Source organism: Pezoporus flaviventris, unplaced genomic scaffold (genome assembly GCF_033815535.1).
Source record: "Pezoporus flaviventris isolate CSIRO_AGI_PZ_B2104156 unplaced genomic scaffold, CSIRO_AGI_Pfla_v1 ptg000066l, whole genome shotgun sequence".
Lineage (NCBI taxonomy): Eukaryota > Metazoa > Chordata > Aves > Psittaciformes > Psittacidae > Pezoporus > Pezoporus flaviventris.
This window is the reverse complement of record NW_026892614.1, coordinates 20,088,138-20,108,905: the sequence shown is the minus strand read 5'-3', so window position 1 is coordinate 20,108,905 and position 20,768 is coordinate 20,088,138. Positions and strand designations below refer to the sequence as shown.

The 20,768-nt window shown below is 37.9% G+C and overlaps 1 protein-coding gene across 5 annotated transcripts in view; it reads right to left on the bottom strand.

Moving 5' to 3' along the window:
- UTRN (utrophin) overlaps nt 1-20,768 on the bottom strand; it is a 369,745-nt gene that overhangs the window by 51,138 nt on the left and 297,839 nt on the right. For all 5 annotated transcript variants that reach the window (XM_061471431.1, XM_061471432.1, XM_061471430.1 and 2 more), the window contains 3 exons: nt 16,645-16,705; nt 4,349-4,410; nt 3,306-3,380 (listed from right to left, as the gene is read on the bottom strand). In XM_061471431.1, the coding sequence (XP_061327415.1) occupies nt 3,306-3,380; nt 4,349-4,410; nt 16,645-16,705 (198 nt within the window). The remainder of the gene's footprint in view (nt 1-3,305; nt 3,381-4,348; nt 4,411-16,644; nt 16,706-20,768) is intronic.

Below are 20,768 nucleotides of genomic sequence, written 5' to 3'. Positions count from 1 at the left end.
GGATTCTTCCTATAAGCAGTTGGTCATGCTATGGGCATCCTACAGGTGAAAAGGGTTTTGCTTCCCAAACCACACAAATATGATTGTGAAAATCTGGGCTTTGCATAGTGAAAATAAAAAGCTATCAACGAGCTCTTCTAATTCCTTCTACAAAACAAAGTAGAAAAGAGGAAACTTATTTTGATGTTAAAGAAAGAATAGTGTAAGTCAAAGGGTGGTATAAATCTCTGTGAGATTTTTTAATAGGAGAGGGGACTTTAGGGAAAGAAAAAAACAAAGCTGCATCCTTGCTACAGTGTATACAACAGGAAGTTGAAGTATATTCCAAGCTCATACAGAGCTGTTTCTGGAGTGTCAGCAACACACTTACTATAAATGTCACCTCTCAAAGGAAATGAAACATGACAGTCTCAGATGTGTTGTAAATTGCTCTCCACCAATGATGTTAAATAAGGACTCCAAAAAGGCATCCTGTGCAAATCAGGTAAGTCTAATTTGGGCTGGAAAAGAAGCTCATCAGAAAAAGTAGGAGGAAGACAACACTAACCGCTATGAGCATATCTTTCAAGAACTCAGTGATCATCTACCAAAAGATAACATTATGTGCCAAAAGAAGGTTCAGAGAGGACCTTATCACTCTCTATAACTACCTGAAGGGAGGAAGGCGAGAGGAGGTGGCTGGTCTCTTCTCCCAAATAACAAATGATAGGACAAGAGGTAACATTCTCAAGCTGCGACAGGGGAGATTTAGATTGGATGTTAGGAAAAACATCTCCACCAAAAGGGTGCTTAGGTATTGGAACAGGCTGCCCAGGGAAGTGGTGGAGTCACCATCCCTGGAAGTGTTCAAAAACCGTGTAGATGAGGCCCTTCTATATGGTTTAGTGGTGAACTTGGCAGTCCTGGGGTAATGGCTGGACTTGATCATCTTAAAAGGTTTTTTCTAACTTAGCTGATTTTATGATTCCTAATCCCTTTTACCCAGCCTACCCTTCCTCATATCGTTGTAAAATAAGAGATGCTAACCTACAGCCCTTGCCTTTCCTCTCCCTCACTGACATCAGTACATGCTACTCTAACTTTTCAGCATCAGACTTGCAGGGATTTTACATTTGGTTTATCTTTTTTTTTCTTCCCTCCCTTAAGCCTATCTCTTGTACTTGCAAACAAATGCCGGTCATATACATTTACCAAACAGGCATAATGCTAATTGCTGCAAACACCTTGCCATTAGTTTGACCTGAGGTAGCCAAAGTATTTGGCAGTACACTGCAGCATTATCTTCTGCAGTGGCTGGAAAATACATAATACACTAGAAAAGGCTCTCAGGCATATTTAAAACCAAAACAAAACCACCAACCCTATATATCACAAGATGACATAGACTATTTTTTGGTGAATCTATTATTTCTGTAAGTTTTTAAATAAACTGTGTTTATGCAAATGGAGAAAAGATAACCTGAGACTTGCATGCTTTTGCTGGCATGAAGCCTACTATACACAGCTTTTAGTGCACTTTTGCAGTACCATTTTGCATCTGTTTGAATGTGCTGAACACCCAGTCCTGCTGTTAACCACCAAATGCACAGAAGGGTCATTTCTGCAGCGAGGAGACTTTTCTAAAGAAAAACTGTAAACAGAAACCACATCATTCAGCAGGGTTCAAACAGATGTGAGTGACTGACTCAGGAGCAAATAGTTACATGCAGCTGATTTGAAGTTATTGAAGTTCTACAGAAAATAGGCAGGCATTGCTATGGAGCTTTTGTATCAGCAAGACCTTGTGAATGATAGCAGCTCCTTTAAAAGACTGCATGGCTAAGCAAAGTTTACACAGCTCTCACTTTTAGTCTGGTGTGTGACTAATCATCATTCCTTAACCTTGCTGATAATCCTATTAGCATTCATATATTTTAAATCACCCAGCAGAGCTCAGTGACAGAATTCTGAATACACATGGAAATTTTGCTCCCTTTCTGTCTTCTAGTACTATACTTCAGTACCTGGGGCAATACAATTTCTTGAAAACAAGCTAAACTATGCTGCATGAGAATAAAATACAACAGTCAGCGTCTGGTGTTACATAGCTGCCCAGTACAACTGCAACACAGGATACTCTCTCTGGCTCCATTTTTCTTCTGGCACAGTGGGAAAGTGCTCTGTGTATGTCTGTCCCACATAACCTGAAAGAGAGAAGCTAAGAATTTGTTCTTTTCAGCCTGCAATCTTTCTCAGCTTCCTGAAAAAGAAATACACTTAGGTACATATGCACATATTAGTCTCTGCAGGAATCTACCTTGAAAATACAGAACAAGACAGAACTTGACTACTTTCCCACTTCTAAGGGAGGGTGGGAGGGAGTAAATTCCCCAGAACCATGGGGTTTTGACACTTAACAAGACCAAAGACTTAGAAAGGAGAGCTGGCATCAGCAAAGTTTTCCAAAGTATAGTTCTCAAATTACATAACCTTGAACCTGCTTGTATAGCACTAATATTGTGTCACCAGTCCTCACTGCAAAGTCGAAATCCATCATGTGCAAGTGGGACCGTGCATCCTGCTTCAGCTGTGCCCTTAGAGTTCTCAGCAAAAAGGCCTCTGCAGTTATACACACGCTTGAGGCTGTGACAGCAATTTGTCACATTTTACAGTTTACAATGACCTCATTTTCTAGTGATTTGTTTTGGCATTTTCTTTGCCTTAGCACATAAGCCTTTCTGAAGCATTCTGCATCCAAACACCTTTAAAAAACATCCACAGTTAAAATTACAGGAAATACAACAGAAGACTACAGTAGTAGATTAGTAATTCAGACCAGAGAATGAATGACAGGGGCACAGAAAATGACTCTTTTCCTATCTTAAAACAAAACCACCAAGTAACAGCCAAAACTAGAATTCTTAACAGGGCTTAACCATTCTCCCCTTCCTCAGGGAGGAGGTGCTAGCACATGCTGTGTTTTGGCTACCTCAGAAGTCATTCATGGGACAGAATGAGGTTGAGAATCATCACAGTCAAAGGGAATTTGACCTGTTCCCTGGTAAGAAATAATCAGCTATGCAAACAATGACAAAAGGAACAGCACTGATTGCATTTCTGAAGGTGGTCTTAAAACTGTGCCAGATGACAACAAGCTCCTGTTATAATGACACATATATAGGCAAGTCTTCCTGCAATTTTCTTGGTTGACAATTTGTCAAGGGTGTATCTGGCCACTTGTTAAACATGAATGTTGTTAGATTTAAGTTTACCCTCCCTTTCCCAAGTACTGTAGAGAAATAATGTGCCTCAAAGGCCAAACTCACAGCACAGTGCTTTCTGCAGTCGTCGGATTTTGATGGCTGTACGGTAGGCAGAGAAGCGTACGTTGTTCAGGTCAGCTGAAACAGGAGAACAGAAATATGAGCAGCCCTAAAAGTAGCCTGGAGGCTTCCTTTACATGCAAATTTCACATTGTGGAAGAAATGTGATATCCCTTCTCTTCTCTGCAATGACTTAATAGAAAAAGTAAAACAAAGTGAGAAGTTGAGGCCTCAGTCCATTCCAACTTCAGCAAAAGCCTCGTGACCCTGAGAGACCAGAGCCTTCAGAGATGGGCACACCAGAAATCCTAACATTACCTTGGTGCATGTAGTACATATACAATAAAGTTTTAATACATATTAAGCAGTGTAAAGTACTTTCCAGACAAGTGCTCAAATACAGTACATTTCTCAAATATTTTACAGCTCCATCAGATAATATGTAAGAAACAGAAGGCAGCTAAGGTCAAAGTAACAGAGACAAAAAATGTTTATTTAAGTCACAATTTCTGTGCCATGCCTTTGTAAACACTGCTTTGAAAGGGACAGTAAGATAACCATAAGCTCTATTTTAAAAACAGATGAGTATTGTAATATTTCTCTGCACTTCACAGTATTTTACCCTTTTGTTCCTTAGAAAGGGATATTTCACAATAAATGTAGATGTTAGCAGGGCACATTGAACTAGTTGTACCATCATATGTTCTAGCTTTTCCTGAAAGCATAGATGTTCTGCTTTATTACAAAAATCAGTTCACTGCAGAAGGCATCCTGCTTTAAACACACAGACACTCTGCATCATTGGATAATCCCTAGTGGATTTAAAGAGATAAACAAGATAACTGCATTAAACAACAGAGTCAGAGCATATTGTTCAGAATTAAAAGTACTGAAAGGCAATACACATGGCACGATCAAGGCAGGAGTTTTCATGCAAAATGTGTCTCGTAAGGTAGGCAATGCTCTGGGACATGGTCAGCAATCAAAGCAGCTTTTACTCATGGAGTGAACATCACATAATGGTATATTTTGAGAAATTCACTCACCTAAGGACTGGAAGAGATCAGTCATTTTCGGATGATCCCAACAGGTTGTCTGTGTCTCATGACTACAAAGGAATGAGGTAATCAAAATTTCAGGTAACACACATACACACTTCCAAAGAACAAAACCCCAAAGATATTCAGATTTCCTGTTTAAGTGGCAAGAAATCCCTCAGCTCTTTAATTAAAATGCATGATCCAAGTCACTTAGCTCCTTGATTTTTCAACCACAAAGTTAGACAGACAACAGCCCACCCATATTTAACAATATTTACTTTTGATTCTACGTATGACTTTATCAGTTGAACTCAGACTTTGCAGCAAAGAGGCACACTAATATGGTAAGAATGCAAAATTTCCTGGTGCTTTAGTACAATGAAAGTATTTGTAAAACCATGGTAAAAATAAAAAGCACTGAGGTTTTATTTCTTTGCATATCTGAACACATATCAGAACACATACAATGATTTTAAGCTTTACCTGTAACACATCATAGAGCCATTTATGTTGGAAAGGACCTTTAAGATTGAGTGCAATGGAAACCCTGATCACCATTCACACCCCCAGTGAATAGGTATTTTCATTTAGGGGGTGTGTTCTACACTAGTACTCACAGAATAGACAGTGAATAGGCAGCAGTACTTAACCCATTGTTTAGCACTGCTGTTTCAATTCACCACAGTTTCAAGCATGCAGCCATAGGGGTCAAAACTTATGTCAGGTCTACTGAAATCTCCCTTTCTACAAGCCACATTTTTCTTGTATTTATCAATATTAATTGCTGAAAAGATTGCACAATCTTGCCTCACAAAGTATTTACATTTGAATTATAAAGAATTAATTAGGAAAGTATATGAAATATAACAAGGGAAAGTGTAGAGGCCTGCATCTGGGCAGGAACAACCCCAGGTTCCAGTACAGCTTGGGAAACGACCTGTTAGAGAGCAGTGTAGGGGAGAGGGACCTGGGGGTCCTATTGGACGACAGGATGACCATGAGCCAACACTGTGCCCTTGTGGCTAAGAAGGCCAATGGCATCCTGGGGTGTATTAGAAGGGGGGTGGTTAGTAGGTCGAGAGAGGTCCTCCTTCCCCTCTACTCTGCCCTGGTGAGACTGCATCTGGAATATTGTGTCCAGTTCTGGGCCCCTCAGTTCAAGAAGGACAGGGAGCTGCTGGAGAGAGTCCAGCGCAGGGCAACGAAGATGATTAAGGGAGTGGAGCATCTCCCTTATGAGGAAAGACTGAGAGAGCTGGGTCTCTATAGTTTGGAGAAGAGGAGACTGAGGGGTGACCTTATTAGTGTATATAAATATATAAAGGGGGAGTGTCACGAGGATGGAGCCAGGCTCTACTCAGTGGCAAACAATGATAGGACAAGGGGTAATGGGTACAAACTGGAACACAAGAGGTTCCACTTAAACTTGAGAAGAAACTTCTTCTCAGTGAGGGTGACGGAACACTGGAACAGGCTGCCCAGGGAGGTTGTGGACTCTCCTTCCCTGGAGACATTCAAAACCCGCCTGGACACATTCCTGTGTAACATTATCTAGGTGCTCCTGCTCCGGCAGGGGGATTGGACTAGATGATCTTTCGAGGTCCCTTCCAATCTCTAGCATACTGTGATACTGTGAAGTTATGATAAAAAGATAATAGCATTCCCTTTAAAAATTGATAATGAAAAATATATGATGCTAGGTTAGCAAATCTAACAGTAGTAAGCAGAGAACACCATGTATTTCACCTTTGTTTCCATTTATAAATTGTTAATATGCACATATTTCCCTACCACACACACACACACACAGGTATGCAGGTTTTTCCACATATAGGTTGCAAATAATAACTTTTAATGGCACTTTGCTGTTAAATGTAGTGGACTGTATTTTCAGTTGGAATATATAAATGGCTGTACCTCAGTGAGTGCACAGTAATTTACCATCACCGATTAATTTTTTTTTAAATTGAAAACTCAGTGAAGAAAGAACCCTTTTATGCCAGGTAGTACATAAAAAAAAAAAAAAAGGGCCAGAGACAGGACAAAACAAAAAGGGTCAGAGACAGGACATGTACTACAAAGGGAAGGCAGGCTCCAAGCAAAGTAAGTGCTGAGGGCCCTTCTTTACATTACTCTTTGATATTCACTAGTGGAAAGTGTATACAACAGGTCTCTGAACAGGGGATATGATCTTCATTTTACACTCCATGCACTAGAGTGACCTTTCCAGCTTTAAGTCTGGTCTCCACAGTCAGCTTTTCCCCAACATTAGGCTTAACTCTCTGAAATGGGTCTCATTTGTATGTCTGGCACCATCACAACTTTGTGAGCTGATTTTCATGGAAGTTCATAGACAAAATATATATTTATTTTTTAGTTTAGGTATAAATAGGTATAAACTTTTGGGTATAACCTTTTTTTAGTTTAGGTCTAAATCTTTTTTCCCCCCCTCTTTGTGATTATTCTCTAAAACAACTGAAAGTAGGGAGAAGAGAGAACACATTTTTCCTGAACTTAAAGTTTAATTTGGTTTCAGTTTGATAGTATCACATGAATTGCATTCATGTTTCAAATTCTAAATGAGGTGGCTAAGGCTCTGATATGCTGAACTCCGAAGCTAAAGCATACCAGAGTTCAGCATATCGGTATCTAAACCAGTGTTTCTGCAGTTTCTAGAAAGACACTTTTGTAACAGCACTATGTTTATCCTTGTCCAGAAAAGTAATTTGAAAAACAAGAAGCTTGACAATTACTTTCCTGGAAGGGGCACACCAATCAATCATCATGAAGCCAATAACAAAAAAGGATGTATCTATGTTTGGTGCCGTGCCAAGGTAAGGGCAACTGACTGTCCAGCATTCTCAAACATCTGCCATGAAAAACCTACAGTATATTAGAAAAGCCAACAAATACAGCCTCAGTAAACAGGAACAGAAAATACAATGGGTTGTACTGATCAATTTATTAAATGATCTCAAAAATAGTCCTGAAGCTTCCAAATATCTGCAACATCATGTTAGGCATGCTGCCATTATCATGGTGACAATTTGTAATTTATTTCTATTGACAAAACCCATTGCAATTGCCCACTGAAATGGATCCAATATGCAATCAGTTTAATAAAGCCTGTTTTAAGGAAATTGCTTCATCTCAACTTCCCTGACCAAAAACCCTGCCCCCCCCCAACAGACCCATACTCCCAAAACCCCAAGCCAACCAACCAACCAAAAAAAAAAAGACCAAGACCAGTGATTTTACTATGAACATCATAAGTGAAAAATATAGAATTTTCTAAGAAAAGACTGAACTAAAACACCTTCAAACTTCTATGTGAAGGTAGGTGGCAGTACTGTGACAGAAACTTTAAATACAGGTGTATGTAAAAATACATTTAACTAATTTAAATGCTGAAATATTAGTGCAAACACTGCATGTGAACAATATGCAATTTAGCTGAGTCAAATCCTGTTCACTGCCTTAGAAACTATCATGTCAAAGTAAGCCATGATGGTAAGGACTTTGCTGAATCACAGCCTTTATTCCTCAGTTAACTATTTTTTGACATTAAAAAATATGTTTCCATGAAGAAATCTATTTCCTACTTGTGTGGTTTTGTTAGCAGCAAATGCCTCTCTACACAAACAACAACGGACTGATAGTAGAAGTTGATTGGAAATGATTTTTTCTTGCAATAAATTGTAAGTTTTGATAGGTACAGAAATCTTTTCTTATTAAAAAAAAAAAGTTTAAATACCTAGATAATTTCTAGCTTTCCCCTCTCCATGCCCTCGCAGAAATATACTGACATACTCCAGTATGCGTCTGTAATCCTTAATTAGGATGTGGGCAGATTTAATTACAATTTAGATTCCAGATTCTAAGTAATTTATAAACCCATATGTAATGAATAAGAGGTGGCATTACCAATCAAACTTAATTTCCTCAAATCAGGTTTTCAAGAAACAACAATTTCATTATTGAAACTGTCTGCTTTAAGTGCCCAGTTTCAGTAGCAGCTTTATTCGAAAGACTAAAAACCAGTTCAATTGTGACCACATGCTGTGCAAAAATGATGTCATTTATATTTTGTGCATGATTAAAATGAAACAGGAAAAAGTGGAGATAGCCAAAATGTCTGTATCCTACATTATCATAATGTTTCTCCATTTAAAGTAGTAAATACATGAAGAGCTAAATTCTCTCTTTACAGAAAAACACAAAACATGAAATTTATACCTCATAATGACCAGAAAATATTGTTATGTTTGTTTGAAAGAGAAATACATTTGTGTCAGACCGCGTATAGACTAATGGGTTTTGAAAACTTGTAACTCAGTTCTTTTGCATGCCACATGAATTATGTGAGAATGGAGGCCCAATGAACATCATTTGGTGGAATTCATCCAAGGTTGTCCGTAATTGCCTAAAAGTCAGTACTACCTGACAGCTGCTAAATGACTACACAAGGTGAACATGATTGCGCCAGCCTAATCCCAAAACACCTAGCAAGGAACAATCCATAACAGCTAAGCAACCCTGTATAGTGATCCAGCAGAGAAGAGGAATGGGCTCAGGGTGACTGAATCACCAGCTCAACAGCCTGTTCAAGTCAAAGGAGTCAGCAACTCCATTGCTGTGGGCAATGCTACTACCACCACTGAATATATTCCATGGATAGGCGTCACTTAAGACAAAATTCACCCAAGCTAGACTACTCTGGACAGAGCTGAAGAAAAAAAACACGTGACACAAAATTTAAAGAGAGCTGTAGAAAACTGGGGAAGAGGGGAGGAATCAGTCTCAACAGCGACATTTCCTAATGCAAAGTTTTGTTTGATAAGAGTTTTGTAATATGCAGGGACTTTTATGCGGATACAAACTGATTTTCACAGGAAGAAAAAAATGGGTGCGCAGATAACCTTCCTATGCTACAAATAAAACTGTCAGAGAAAGAACTCATTTTATTAGGCAGTCCAAACAGGAGGCATGCAAGACAAAGTGCTTTCTGGTGATTTGGTTTGTAAAGCAGCTCTTTGAAATAAAATCTACCTTTCTCTGCTGTAGCTACCGTATCTTTTGTGTTAGATGCAAGACTAATGCAAGCAGGTGATGCACTGAGAAATGTGCTCAGAAACTTTACAGTACTGGGTGGTCTGTAGCAGATGAGACAGACTTGATGAAACTGGGAGAAAACTTCCTGACCGCAATCTCTCAGCTCCTTTTATGCAAGCTCATGACATAACAACTTACTCAGAAATACATGCATCACAGTAGCTATGATGGCCTGTCAGTGATTGCCTAGAGTGTAAAAGCAGACTTGGATGTGCTCATGCATCAGAGAAGCCTCTGATACTTTGCTCAGTAAACACAAATAACATCAGACCTACAAAACCAAGGAAAATGACAAAGAGGATTACACACTTTGTACGTATTTTACATGCACGTGTGAAAGATGTCATTGTTAGAGCAAAGGACCAGAAACTGATAAGTTAACAGAGTTGCTAAACCAAGGTAAGCAACTAGTGTACAACCCATTCCCAGAAATGATCCAGTCATTTCCTGAAGATTTACAAACAAAATAATTTTACTACATCACGAAAAGAACTCCAACTTGATTCCTCAGGAGGCCATAATTTTCCATAAGTCCCAGAAAGTAATTAGGTAGAATTGGATGGATTGTTTTTACCACAGAGACACAACAGGGAACTTAAGAAAATTCAGCCCTGTTATTTGCCAAGAAAGATAAGAAATCCCATTTTCTATAGAACACAACCTGTAACTCCCAGTGATAGAAAACTAAAGCTGCAGAATCTAGTGGAATAGTGGAAATCTAAATTTGGAATGATGCTAAAGACAAAAAACGACATGGTAACTGGTGAAAAACATAAGTTTATAATTTTTAGTCATCTCACTGAACTTCAGGAAAGACTCAAAACAAGCATTTAGCCAGGAGCAGACAAATCTACTGAGTCTTCCCTCTCTGTTACAATCACTGGGGTAGTTCTGTCCCAGGTCACAGTTACACTCACACAAAGGAGCATCTTCTCTGGCAAATACTCTACTAACTTCAAGAAGAACTACCTGTAGAGTGAAATGGTATTTACCCTGAGTGAAAGTAAACACCAGTTGGGCTCATTATTCATCTTGCATGCAAATGGGACTGGATAAAAAGAACTTTTCAAAGTCCACAGGAGCCCAGGTTACATGATTTCATTCTGCGCAGTGAGTGGCATAAGGGATTTCTGCTATGCCAGAAGTGAGAAGGTCTACAGAGCAGTAACACAAGTGGTGCAAACGTAACATCTTCCCTCTTGGTTCAGTCAATGGAGAATTAAAAGTGTTTCACTGACTGAGCTACAAGAGAATTCATTCAGTGTTACTTTTTTAGTGGCTAGTATAAAAAGTTGGAGCTATTCAGAGTGTCCCAGCTCTCTTCCGCAAAACTTACTGATGGCAGTATAAGCCACATAGCAAAATATGCATACATGAATAGATTACAAGATGAAACTGTGTAATTTAAAGTCTAACTGCATTTGTGTACATCTCAGTAACTAAAAATACACATTATAACCATAAAATACACCAAATTTCAAAAGCTACGTATTAATGAAGTGCTCTAAAGCTTAAATGACAAACATTTACCCTTGCAATCTGTTTTATCCATTATGTTTGCTGGCAGCTTTCTAATTATAATTGGCAAAGATAATCCATGTTAAAAACACTTCCTGGTTGTAAATACAGAGCTGAGAAACAGCTAGCTTGTCACTTCTGATCTCTAGAAGCAAGAGAACAGTCGGGTTGAAATGAAGTACTATGTCTCCAGGTGTTGGCAAGCTGCCCATGGAGTTATGGCGGGGGGGGGGGGGGGGGGGGGGGGGGGAATAAAATTCAATTCCTTCTTTTGTAGCTTTTTGTCTACATGAAAGAATACTAGAGACAGATTGGTGGGGGTTTTATCATTTCCCAGCACAGGCAAAGCCTAATGCTGTATTGATAATCACTGGCAAACACCACAAGATCAGACACTGAAGCAATACTCTGGCATCATCATGTTAAGCTGCTTTCTGTTCCTGTAATCAATTTGCACAAAATGTTACCTGAAATCAAGACCTTTACTGATCAGTAATGAATCAACAGTACTCAGAACTCTGACTTTGCTGCCCCTGCCAAATTTCAAATGGCATAACATCTTCACTTTACAAATGTGCATGGTGCTTTATCTAGATATATATTTTTTCTTTTGTTTTTAAGCCCATTAGAAAATACTGTTTAATGAAAAAGAGTTGGCATAATGCATTGCAAGGCTAATCTATAGTAGAGGTTGGTGGAACAATTTATATGCAGATATATTGAAATCTCTCCAGAGAAAATGTACTATTGCATTTCTTTAATAGGAAACAAAGACCCGCATAGGAACTAGTAATTGAAGAAACTCTCAAAACCTGAAACCTCTATCACCTTTTTCTGCAAATTATTTTTCTTTTCCTCTTCTAAGGGAAATACTGATATAGGAGGGGGATAAAATAGGAGTTTTAAGATGTCAGTGATGCCAGTCTCTGCAGAAAAGTAACCAGGGTGACTATGGAGTTTGATACTGATCAATTTGATGAAGAAATTGCTCTCCCTATATAATGCCTGCATGAGATTAAACTCACTGTGACCCTTTCTGTATTACCCTTTTGTTTCTTCTGCACAGTACAAATATGTAATAATTTATAGCACTGAAAGCTACACAGCTGAAGAACACTTAAATTACAGTTAAAAGAACAGTGAGAAATGCCAGGATAATTATATTTTCTGCACATTGTTTGCAGTTCATTGTGTTTTCCTCAAAGATGTTTAATGATCACACCTAGTGTCTCCTTTATTATTCTATTTCTCTTCAGAATATTTTTATTGAAGTGCTATGTAATATAGGCTTTATTTTTTTAATTCTGTTATAGAACCCAAGCATGACTTACTTGTGTGATTTAAATAGCTATAAATGAGCAGCAGACAACTCTTATTAAATCTCAAACCTTCGCAAGCCAACCTATGAAATGTGTATTCAATGGCAAGTTTGCCAAACCTTGTACCCAAACTTCACACTTTTGTTAATAAAAGTGCATTACCAAATACTGCACCTGCTGTGCTGTATTCCCCTCCATACTACTCAGCAGTCCCATCCTCTTTTATAAAATATGGAAGAATAAGCTTTTTTTTTGCTTTTTAACAGCATTGAGATCTTAGAGATTCAGGTACCCATTGAGTGAATTGTACTGTGACAGAGAAGACCAAGACTACAGAAATACAAAAACTCCTATCAATTGTCATAAGAAAAAAAAACCAAACAAAAACCAAACAGGAAGCAAAAGTGGCTCAATAAAATCACATCAAGGGAGGCAAAGCCATTTGGAAAATCTGGTTTATGCAGTAAGACAATTCAAGAAGTGAAAAGAGACAGGTTAAATCATGTGTGTAGGTTCAGTTCAACCAAGGATCTGCCATAGCCCAGGCACACACACCTTGACAAACCTGGTCTCAATGAGCTATAAATCCTTCTTCCAGCCAAGCAGAATAGCAACTCTTTCCAAAATATCCCAAACCCAGACTGTCTCTGTCTGAACTTCCAGGGCAGAGCAGTTTGTACACTGGCTTGTTAATCTTTTGCGTACTTCTGTTACCTGATCAAATACAACCCCAGAAAGGGCAGACATGCCAACCACTACTAAACGGGGGGGGGGGGGGGGGGGGGGGGGGGGGGAGAACAAACTGACTACAAAGCCACCATGTTGTTCTGGCATGCCAAAGACCTCTTTCTCTGAGACACTCCTCTCTAGGCGTGTCACTGCAAGTTACTTCTGGCATCAGGAAACAATCGGGACAAATGTTGCTCATCTGAAAATGCAGCCATCTTGCATCTTTTTGACATTCTCCTTACAGATTCATTGCTTCCTAAAGTAATCCCTCCTGCTTTCTAGTCGCAGTTCCCTAATTTTTTTTTTTTTTAAACTCCATTCTATGTGTGCAATAAAACTGTGAAGACTGCAGTATTTTATTTATTGTTTTAAATACTCAGCAGAGGTAGAACTACATCATCATCTGCAGCTATGTAACTTTCTGAATATTTTACATTTCTTCTTCAAGGACACTCACAAAAAGCAATCATAATGAAGTAAGGCTAGGAATTTATAGTTGTCTAAGAATAGTGTATGCTCTCATTCAGAATTAAAGTAGCCTGATTCAATAAGCATTTATTTCCTTTTCAAAATTAATTTTAAAAAACTCTCATTTTTCAGCCGCCAATCACTGAATGATACTTTTATTCTCCTTGTTCTGCCTTTTTTTCTCTCCTTTCCCATAAAATGAACAACTGGTACCTTCAAACCTCTCCCTGCACATACAAGTCTTGCTGTAAAGACAGCAAAAATAATTACTCTTGAATTACAGTTACTGAGACTCATCATAACTTTCACTCATGTTTTATAAAGGCACCTCATTCAAAGAGGTTAGTAAAATTAAACAAAAAAGAAAATTATTTTTTCCTCTATCCCAGAATTTACTTCTATATTAAGAAATCAATAAACCATTAAATACTGATGACTGTTCTCTTGAATTGCATTACAAAAGCTCATGTAATCACTACACTCAATTAAGTTTTTTGTGTTGCACTGTTCTTTAAACTATATCTGAAATTTGGGAATGGAATAAAAGAATATTTAAAGCTAAGAGTACTCTCCAGCCTGATCATACCAAAGCAAACGAAGTTCAGAATCAGTTCTTTTCCATTTTATTTTTCACAGCTCTGTGTTTTATCTAGTTGCTGCTGCCAACATCGAAGTTAGATCAGTAAGCAATGAGAATAAAACTGCCAAGGTCATCCTGCTTGTCAGACTGTGAAGTTACTGAAATTCAGTATTCCTCCTCATGCTTTTTAAAATTAATAAATCCTACTGGCTACATGTAACATCATTCTTCTCTTTCAAGACACAAGAATCAACACATTGCATCAACACCATGTATCATGTTGAATATAGGGAAAGATTACTGTAAAAGTCTTCTTTGAGATGCAGTAGTTAACTCTTTTCACTTCCTCAAAATAAACCAGTGGTTTCTGTTTTTATAAAGACCTCAACTCTCACAGGACTTATGCTGCTCTTGTGTCCCTTTATCAAACTTCCGGTGCAAGACCATTCTAACAATTTCTGAGAGATGTTAGGGTTTGTTTCTCAGCCCTGACTGACTTCATTCCCCAATCTAGCTCCAGGATAGCCAACACATTACTATCAGAGCAAGTCCACTGTATTAGCAGATACTTTGACATCAAGTTGTGTGCATACAGGATTGCACCTACCACACACTCTGGAAAGACCTACTTTCTTCTGAACTAATCATAATAAAAAAAAGATTTCTCAAGAAACTGAAATCTGGCTGAGTTGGAGTAAGGAATACATGAAATATGGCAGTTAAAAATCTTTGCTCAGCACAGGTCAGAGGCCTTAACCTTAGCTTGTTTCATCTGTTGTGGTGGTAGGACTATCCACCCTATCTCTATCCTCTAACTATGAATGTGACAGGGAGCTCCAAAGATCCCCCCACAGTCCAAGTCACACCTGATGAACACCCCCAAATTCAGCTACCAGCTCTGATGAAATAAAGCAGGAACATGAGTTGCCACCCTTCAAAACACACTAAGCACATACCCACAAAAAAATACCCCAAAACACCCCCCACCAACCCCCCCCCCCCCCAAAAAAAACAACACAAAACCAACCAACCAACCAAAAATCTAGCAAAAAAAACAACAAAACAAACAAAACAAACAAAACAACCCAAACTTTTTCAGGATAGTTTTCCTCTTGCTCTCTGTAGTTTTGAAACTTCAGTGCTTGCTTTGAATTACTGCTGTGATCATTTTTATTGATCACAGGGGTGATCATTTTCACTGCGCTGCTGCCTGAGTCTGGGCAGTCAGCATGCCTCCACATCCAATCTCTGCCCTCTCCTCTGCCACGTGGGACTAAGGGAGGAATCTCTCCTCCTGGGTGTCACAGCTGTCTGTTGCTTCTTGCAAAACTTCTCAGCGAAGGCACAAACCCCTTTATACAGAATCCAAGGATATTCACAGTAGGTTTTACTTTTTTTCTAGTTACTACTCAGACCCTTTAAAAAGAAATAATCTTCATATCACAGTTTAAAATCAACCACCACACCTCAGGAATGATAACAACAGATTTGATCAACATAGATTTGCTGTTACCTGCTCTTCAAAGATCACAAGCACTCATAAATTGTTTGAAGCACAAAATGTGGCACTTGGATTTATGACGGAGCAATATGCAGTAGTAAAAAGCCCTCAGTAATGTTCTTTAAGAATGAAATAGCTGCAGGTCCAACTCATAATCATCCTATTGACTTAAAAACCCTACTTTTTTTACAAATTCAAACCAAAAATATTTTAACACAGATTTTCTTCAGCCTAAAATAAACTACTCTGGGTCTGGCTTACTATACACTGTACCTTCTTGAAATTTCATTTACCTCTCCGGCAAAAAGCTATCCTTCTCTCAAAGCTGCAATCTTTGACCTTTGAAGTAGCGGCAAACAGTATATGAATAAATATTGAAGGAATCAGAATACCCAAGTCAAGGACTGCTCAGAGTAGAACACATCAAAATCTCCGCTCTTCCACAACTAAGTATTCCCTATCATTTTCAAAATGAATATCTCAACCATTGTGCATTATAACCTAGGTATTCGTACAATTTTTGTCCATATTTACATTAATGTTAAATTTATCTTAATATTAAGCGTTATAAAAACTTCCCTAAGGTAAGTAAAATAACAGGACAATCAATGCATCTTATTTCTGAAGGAATTTTGTACAGAATGATGAATGGCCTCTACAGATATTAGTCACCACTGTTCTGCTATAGGTTATAAATGTTGCATTTTTAAATACATTATGTATTCAGCTTTTTTGCCTTTACTCTACAGTTTATTATACTCTGGATGAGCCACACACATAAGCACAAGCCTAGCTTGAATACCAATACCGTGTAACACTGTAGCATCTACGCCGTTTCCTACCCTAGTGGGCTTTTATGTTAAGGTTTGTCATTGATTTCTTCTTACATATTTCTAACTTACACAATTTGCAAAGCAATAAACACAAAAAATGTATGTTATATGCAGCATAATACTATGTAGAGAAACTCTTGATAACATTTGTAGCTATTACTCAGTACCTATGTTTTTCTGCCAGGATGTGGTAATAAGACCCTCTGTTATGCTTAAGGAAAAAAGAATCAAGGCAAACTTACTTGATATAATAGGGCACTTTGTTATGTGAAACAGATCTCTGCCATGGAAACTGTACTGAGGCTGAAGAAACAAAGAGAAGATGATTATTAGAAGGCACCTTTTTAAAAAAAAAGATAAAAAAAACTTATCTTTATTTTATGTTTTTATTTTACAACTAAAACACTTAAATGGGAACAACTAAAATTTCCCAGACAACTTTCAGTAATTAGAAAATCAGCTGGAGAAAACAATGTCAATCTGTCAAGATTATTCTAGACACCTATTTGAGGCCAAGCTGGAAAACAAATGTGGTGATTCTACTTCAAAGAAGGATAATATATTCTGAGCAAGCAAGCTATACATCTGATGAAAATGGAGACACTGGTTTTCCTACCACAATACAGTTATTATCAGTTTAAAGTTTGAAAAGAAATGCTTTCACTACTATAATTAATGCTCTGCAACAGAACAAGAAGGAGAAATATCAACCTTATTTTCATTAGTTACCAACCTTAGCTCCTATTTGCAACTCAAATTAATATTGATTAACACTGTATCACCAAAAAAAAAGCCATTAAAATCCATCCTTGGACTCCTTGCTGAACAGCAGTAATCTTTGCAGAATTTATGCTAGTCTGATACACAAATACCATCCATAACATTAAGAAGCCTTCTGCACACTGAATTGCAAAAGGCATGAAGTCATACACGACACTATGACTCTGCTTATTTAAAGATCCCAGGAGAGAAGAGGGGAAAAGTGTTCAGGCTGACAGGACCGCTGGTGCATAACTTAAAAGTAGCTATTTACTGAAGAACCAAAGGCACATATGTGTCCTACCAGAAATTATCAGATTAGTGCCTGGTGAATTAAGGTTTTATTAAAAAGAAACTCACTTCACTAGGTTCAGTGGAGAAGCAGAGATTGAAAGAATGGGTAGGAATAACTGATCATCACAATGAGATGAATTTAAAGCATACACACATGCCAACACTTCCAAGACAAAAAGCCTACTCCTTAAACACTGCTTCTTAAAGAGCTGATAAAGTGAGACACAGCTTTGCCCTACACTGGATCTCAAGTAATTAAACTCTCAATTAATGTAATTTTCTGCAAGCATGGCTCAATTTAGAGTTCATCCCTCTTTAGGAAAATAAAAAAAAAAAAAAATCCATTTGAAAATAACTCTCTCCTCTCTCCCTAAGACCTCTCTCAAGGCTTCAGTGAAGGCTTCTAAGCTCTGTATGCCCCATAGGCTGGTACTGCTGCAGAGAGGCAGGTCTCACCCTGCTCCCGGCCAGCTGTCCCTTTAGGGGTTTAATGGCTGTCACCTCTTCCTTGGCCACACAAGATTTCATGGCTTATAATTTAAGAAACATTCATGTGCTGAAATACAGATTAACTGGGAAGAATAACTGGGAAACTACAGGAACCAATCAAGCTACATTATTTACAAGGAAAAACAGAGAAAATTCCATATTGCTACTTAAAGAAGAAAAAAACCATTTGCAATAAAGAGGTAGATAGTTACCTGGTAAAGTTTCTTCAGTGTTGCAATTTGGCAGCTATGGTGGCACTGGTACTACTATACTAATAAGTTGGCTAACTAAGAAGAAAAATTTGGCCATAATTTGCTTACATACAATTTACATGCTACAACAAACTATAAGTATTTTACACTGACACAGATAGGGGCTAAACAACATAATAAATTAAACTGTTAGTTATTACAGGCCAAGTCATACCCTGCCTATTTGGGAATAACCTTTCTAAAAACATTGCAAGTTCTCTGCTGCATGAAGCTCTACAAAATGATATTCCCGTTCTTATTTAAAACTAGTTTCTTGATGAAAACTGAACAGAGTAGTTACTGATTCTGGCATTCACCAGCAGGCCCGCAGATATTAGTAAGGCTGAACACCACTCAGATGCTTTGAGCAGGCCCCTTGAAGACCTGGCCTATTTATTAGAGAACATGTGGAGTTAGCATACCGTGGATCTTTTAAAAATACATAAAACACCACAGAGGTGAGTGGATCATGGGTTTTAGAAAAAAACACAATGAATTACAAAAAAAAACCCACCAACAAACAAACAAAACCCAAGCTATTGTGTCTAAAAGCAAGAGACAGCAAAATAACCTCTTTGCAAAGAGTCACGGATAATAAGGATTCTTCATCTTTACCTGTATTAGGGATACATAAAATTTACTGATCACTAACTTACTTGCAAGGAACTCACTTTCCATTTCAAAAGCACTGAAAAAAAGAGCAATTGCATTTTGCCTACAACTGATGGAAGGGAAAAAATAGCTTAGATAAGAAAGGGATCACAGACTGTAGTGGCCTACTGTTTTACCTCAGCATCCTACCGCAGGGCACTTTAGGAAAAGCCAGTATCATATTGTTTGCTAATCTTAAAAAATATTCTGAAGCTTAGCAATGGTCTGGATGAATCCACGTAATTGGTGTTCAAAAAACTCCAAAAGCAGTAATAAACCAGTTATTAGTCACTGCTCAGATAAATGGGATTGGAATCAGGGTGCTAGATAATCGCATTTAGATTGCCTTTCCCATGAAAGGCTGAACCTGGAGAAATTATAAGGTCCTTTATAATGAATCTGATGAACAGGTAGAAAAAGTTCACAGATTAAATGACAACTAGCGCCTATTCATCTGAAAACGGAATGATGGCAACCTACAGTCTCTTGTTAGGATTTAGAGCAAGAGTAACATGTAGGTGAGGTAAATTTAAAATAGCTGCTGTCAGTGCAGCTTTGGTGATACAGATTTGTACAAAACATACATATCATAATCACAGGTTTACGAGTTTGAGATTATTTTATTCAGAATACTGCTTTACTTGTTCCTCACAGAAGTCATTTATGGCTGCTAAAAAGGTTTGAAAAATTTCATTTAGAACACACACTATTTCAACCTGTCAGGATAAAACCTTCATTTTTCCAGATTTAATGATTTTTTTATTACTTTCCTTTGAAGTTACTGCGCCTGACTTTCACTTAACAGACTTTCCATAAAGTTGTAGGTATTAAGTTCTGTAACTCTGTATAGCTCAAGCTCTTAAAACACGTTTGGTTTTTTGAAGACGTTTTTGCTGTAGGTTGTGTGGGGGAAAAGGTCATTTGTTTTTAGCAAATAATTTAAATGGGTAACTGCATATTATTTGGGTTTTGAGCAGTGTAGTACTTACTTGGCTACAGCTCTTTGCGGTACCTACCAACAAGCATCCTGTTCTGTTCAACTTTCCATTCTTGACTTTTGTATGCAACATAAACCAAATGTCCCCTTAAGCCTGGAAAAGATGCCCTAAGCAAGGCTGAGGCATGCTGATAAGCCCCTGTATAGTCTCTTTGGAAGTAATTCTATGAATGTCTTATCAAACATCAAAGCCAGTTCACTACTCAGTCTTTTGAATACAATTATTTGTTGTGGCATGCTGTAAGCTAAATCAAGGAAATGATCCAGGTCAAGGCAAATAGTACCAGCCAACCTTCCCTGGAAATCGTCCTTGTTTTTCATGTAGACTCTTTCACTGACTTTCCCCGAGGCCAGTCACCTGAATATTTGCATTGGTTCAGGTGAAGTGAACAGACAGTGACACAGGAGTGAAGTCAAGAATTTCTCAAACCACCTAGAATAGGGGAAACTGTGTTTTCCCTATGTTACTTCCTAGTTTGTTTTAATACACAGACTAGACTGACTACTCTCCTAAACAATTAATCTGGCATTTTCCAAGAGTGCCAAAGGTACCACTCTATCTATATCCTTTTTACAAATTATTATGTAGGTGTACTGTTGAGGTTACAAGCTCAAGATTGGATGGGCTACAAAACCATGGTGGCAACACTATGCAATACTTCTAATGAAATTAAAAAAAAAAAAAAACCAAAACCAAAAATACCACACACTTTTAAAGTTGTTTGGCCTATCAATTAAAAAAAAAGAAGACAAAGTGGCTCCGAGAATCATTATTTAGCGTTAAGAGCTCTAATATTTTAAATACACTGCATGTTGTTTACTGCTTACCATCTCGTTTACTGAAAATCTAGTCAATTCAAGAAGACAACATGGTTATCACGCAATTCCAGAATAAATTGAGATTTATTTATTTTTTTAAATTACA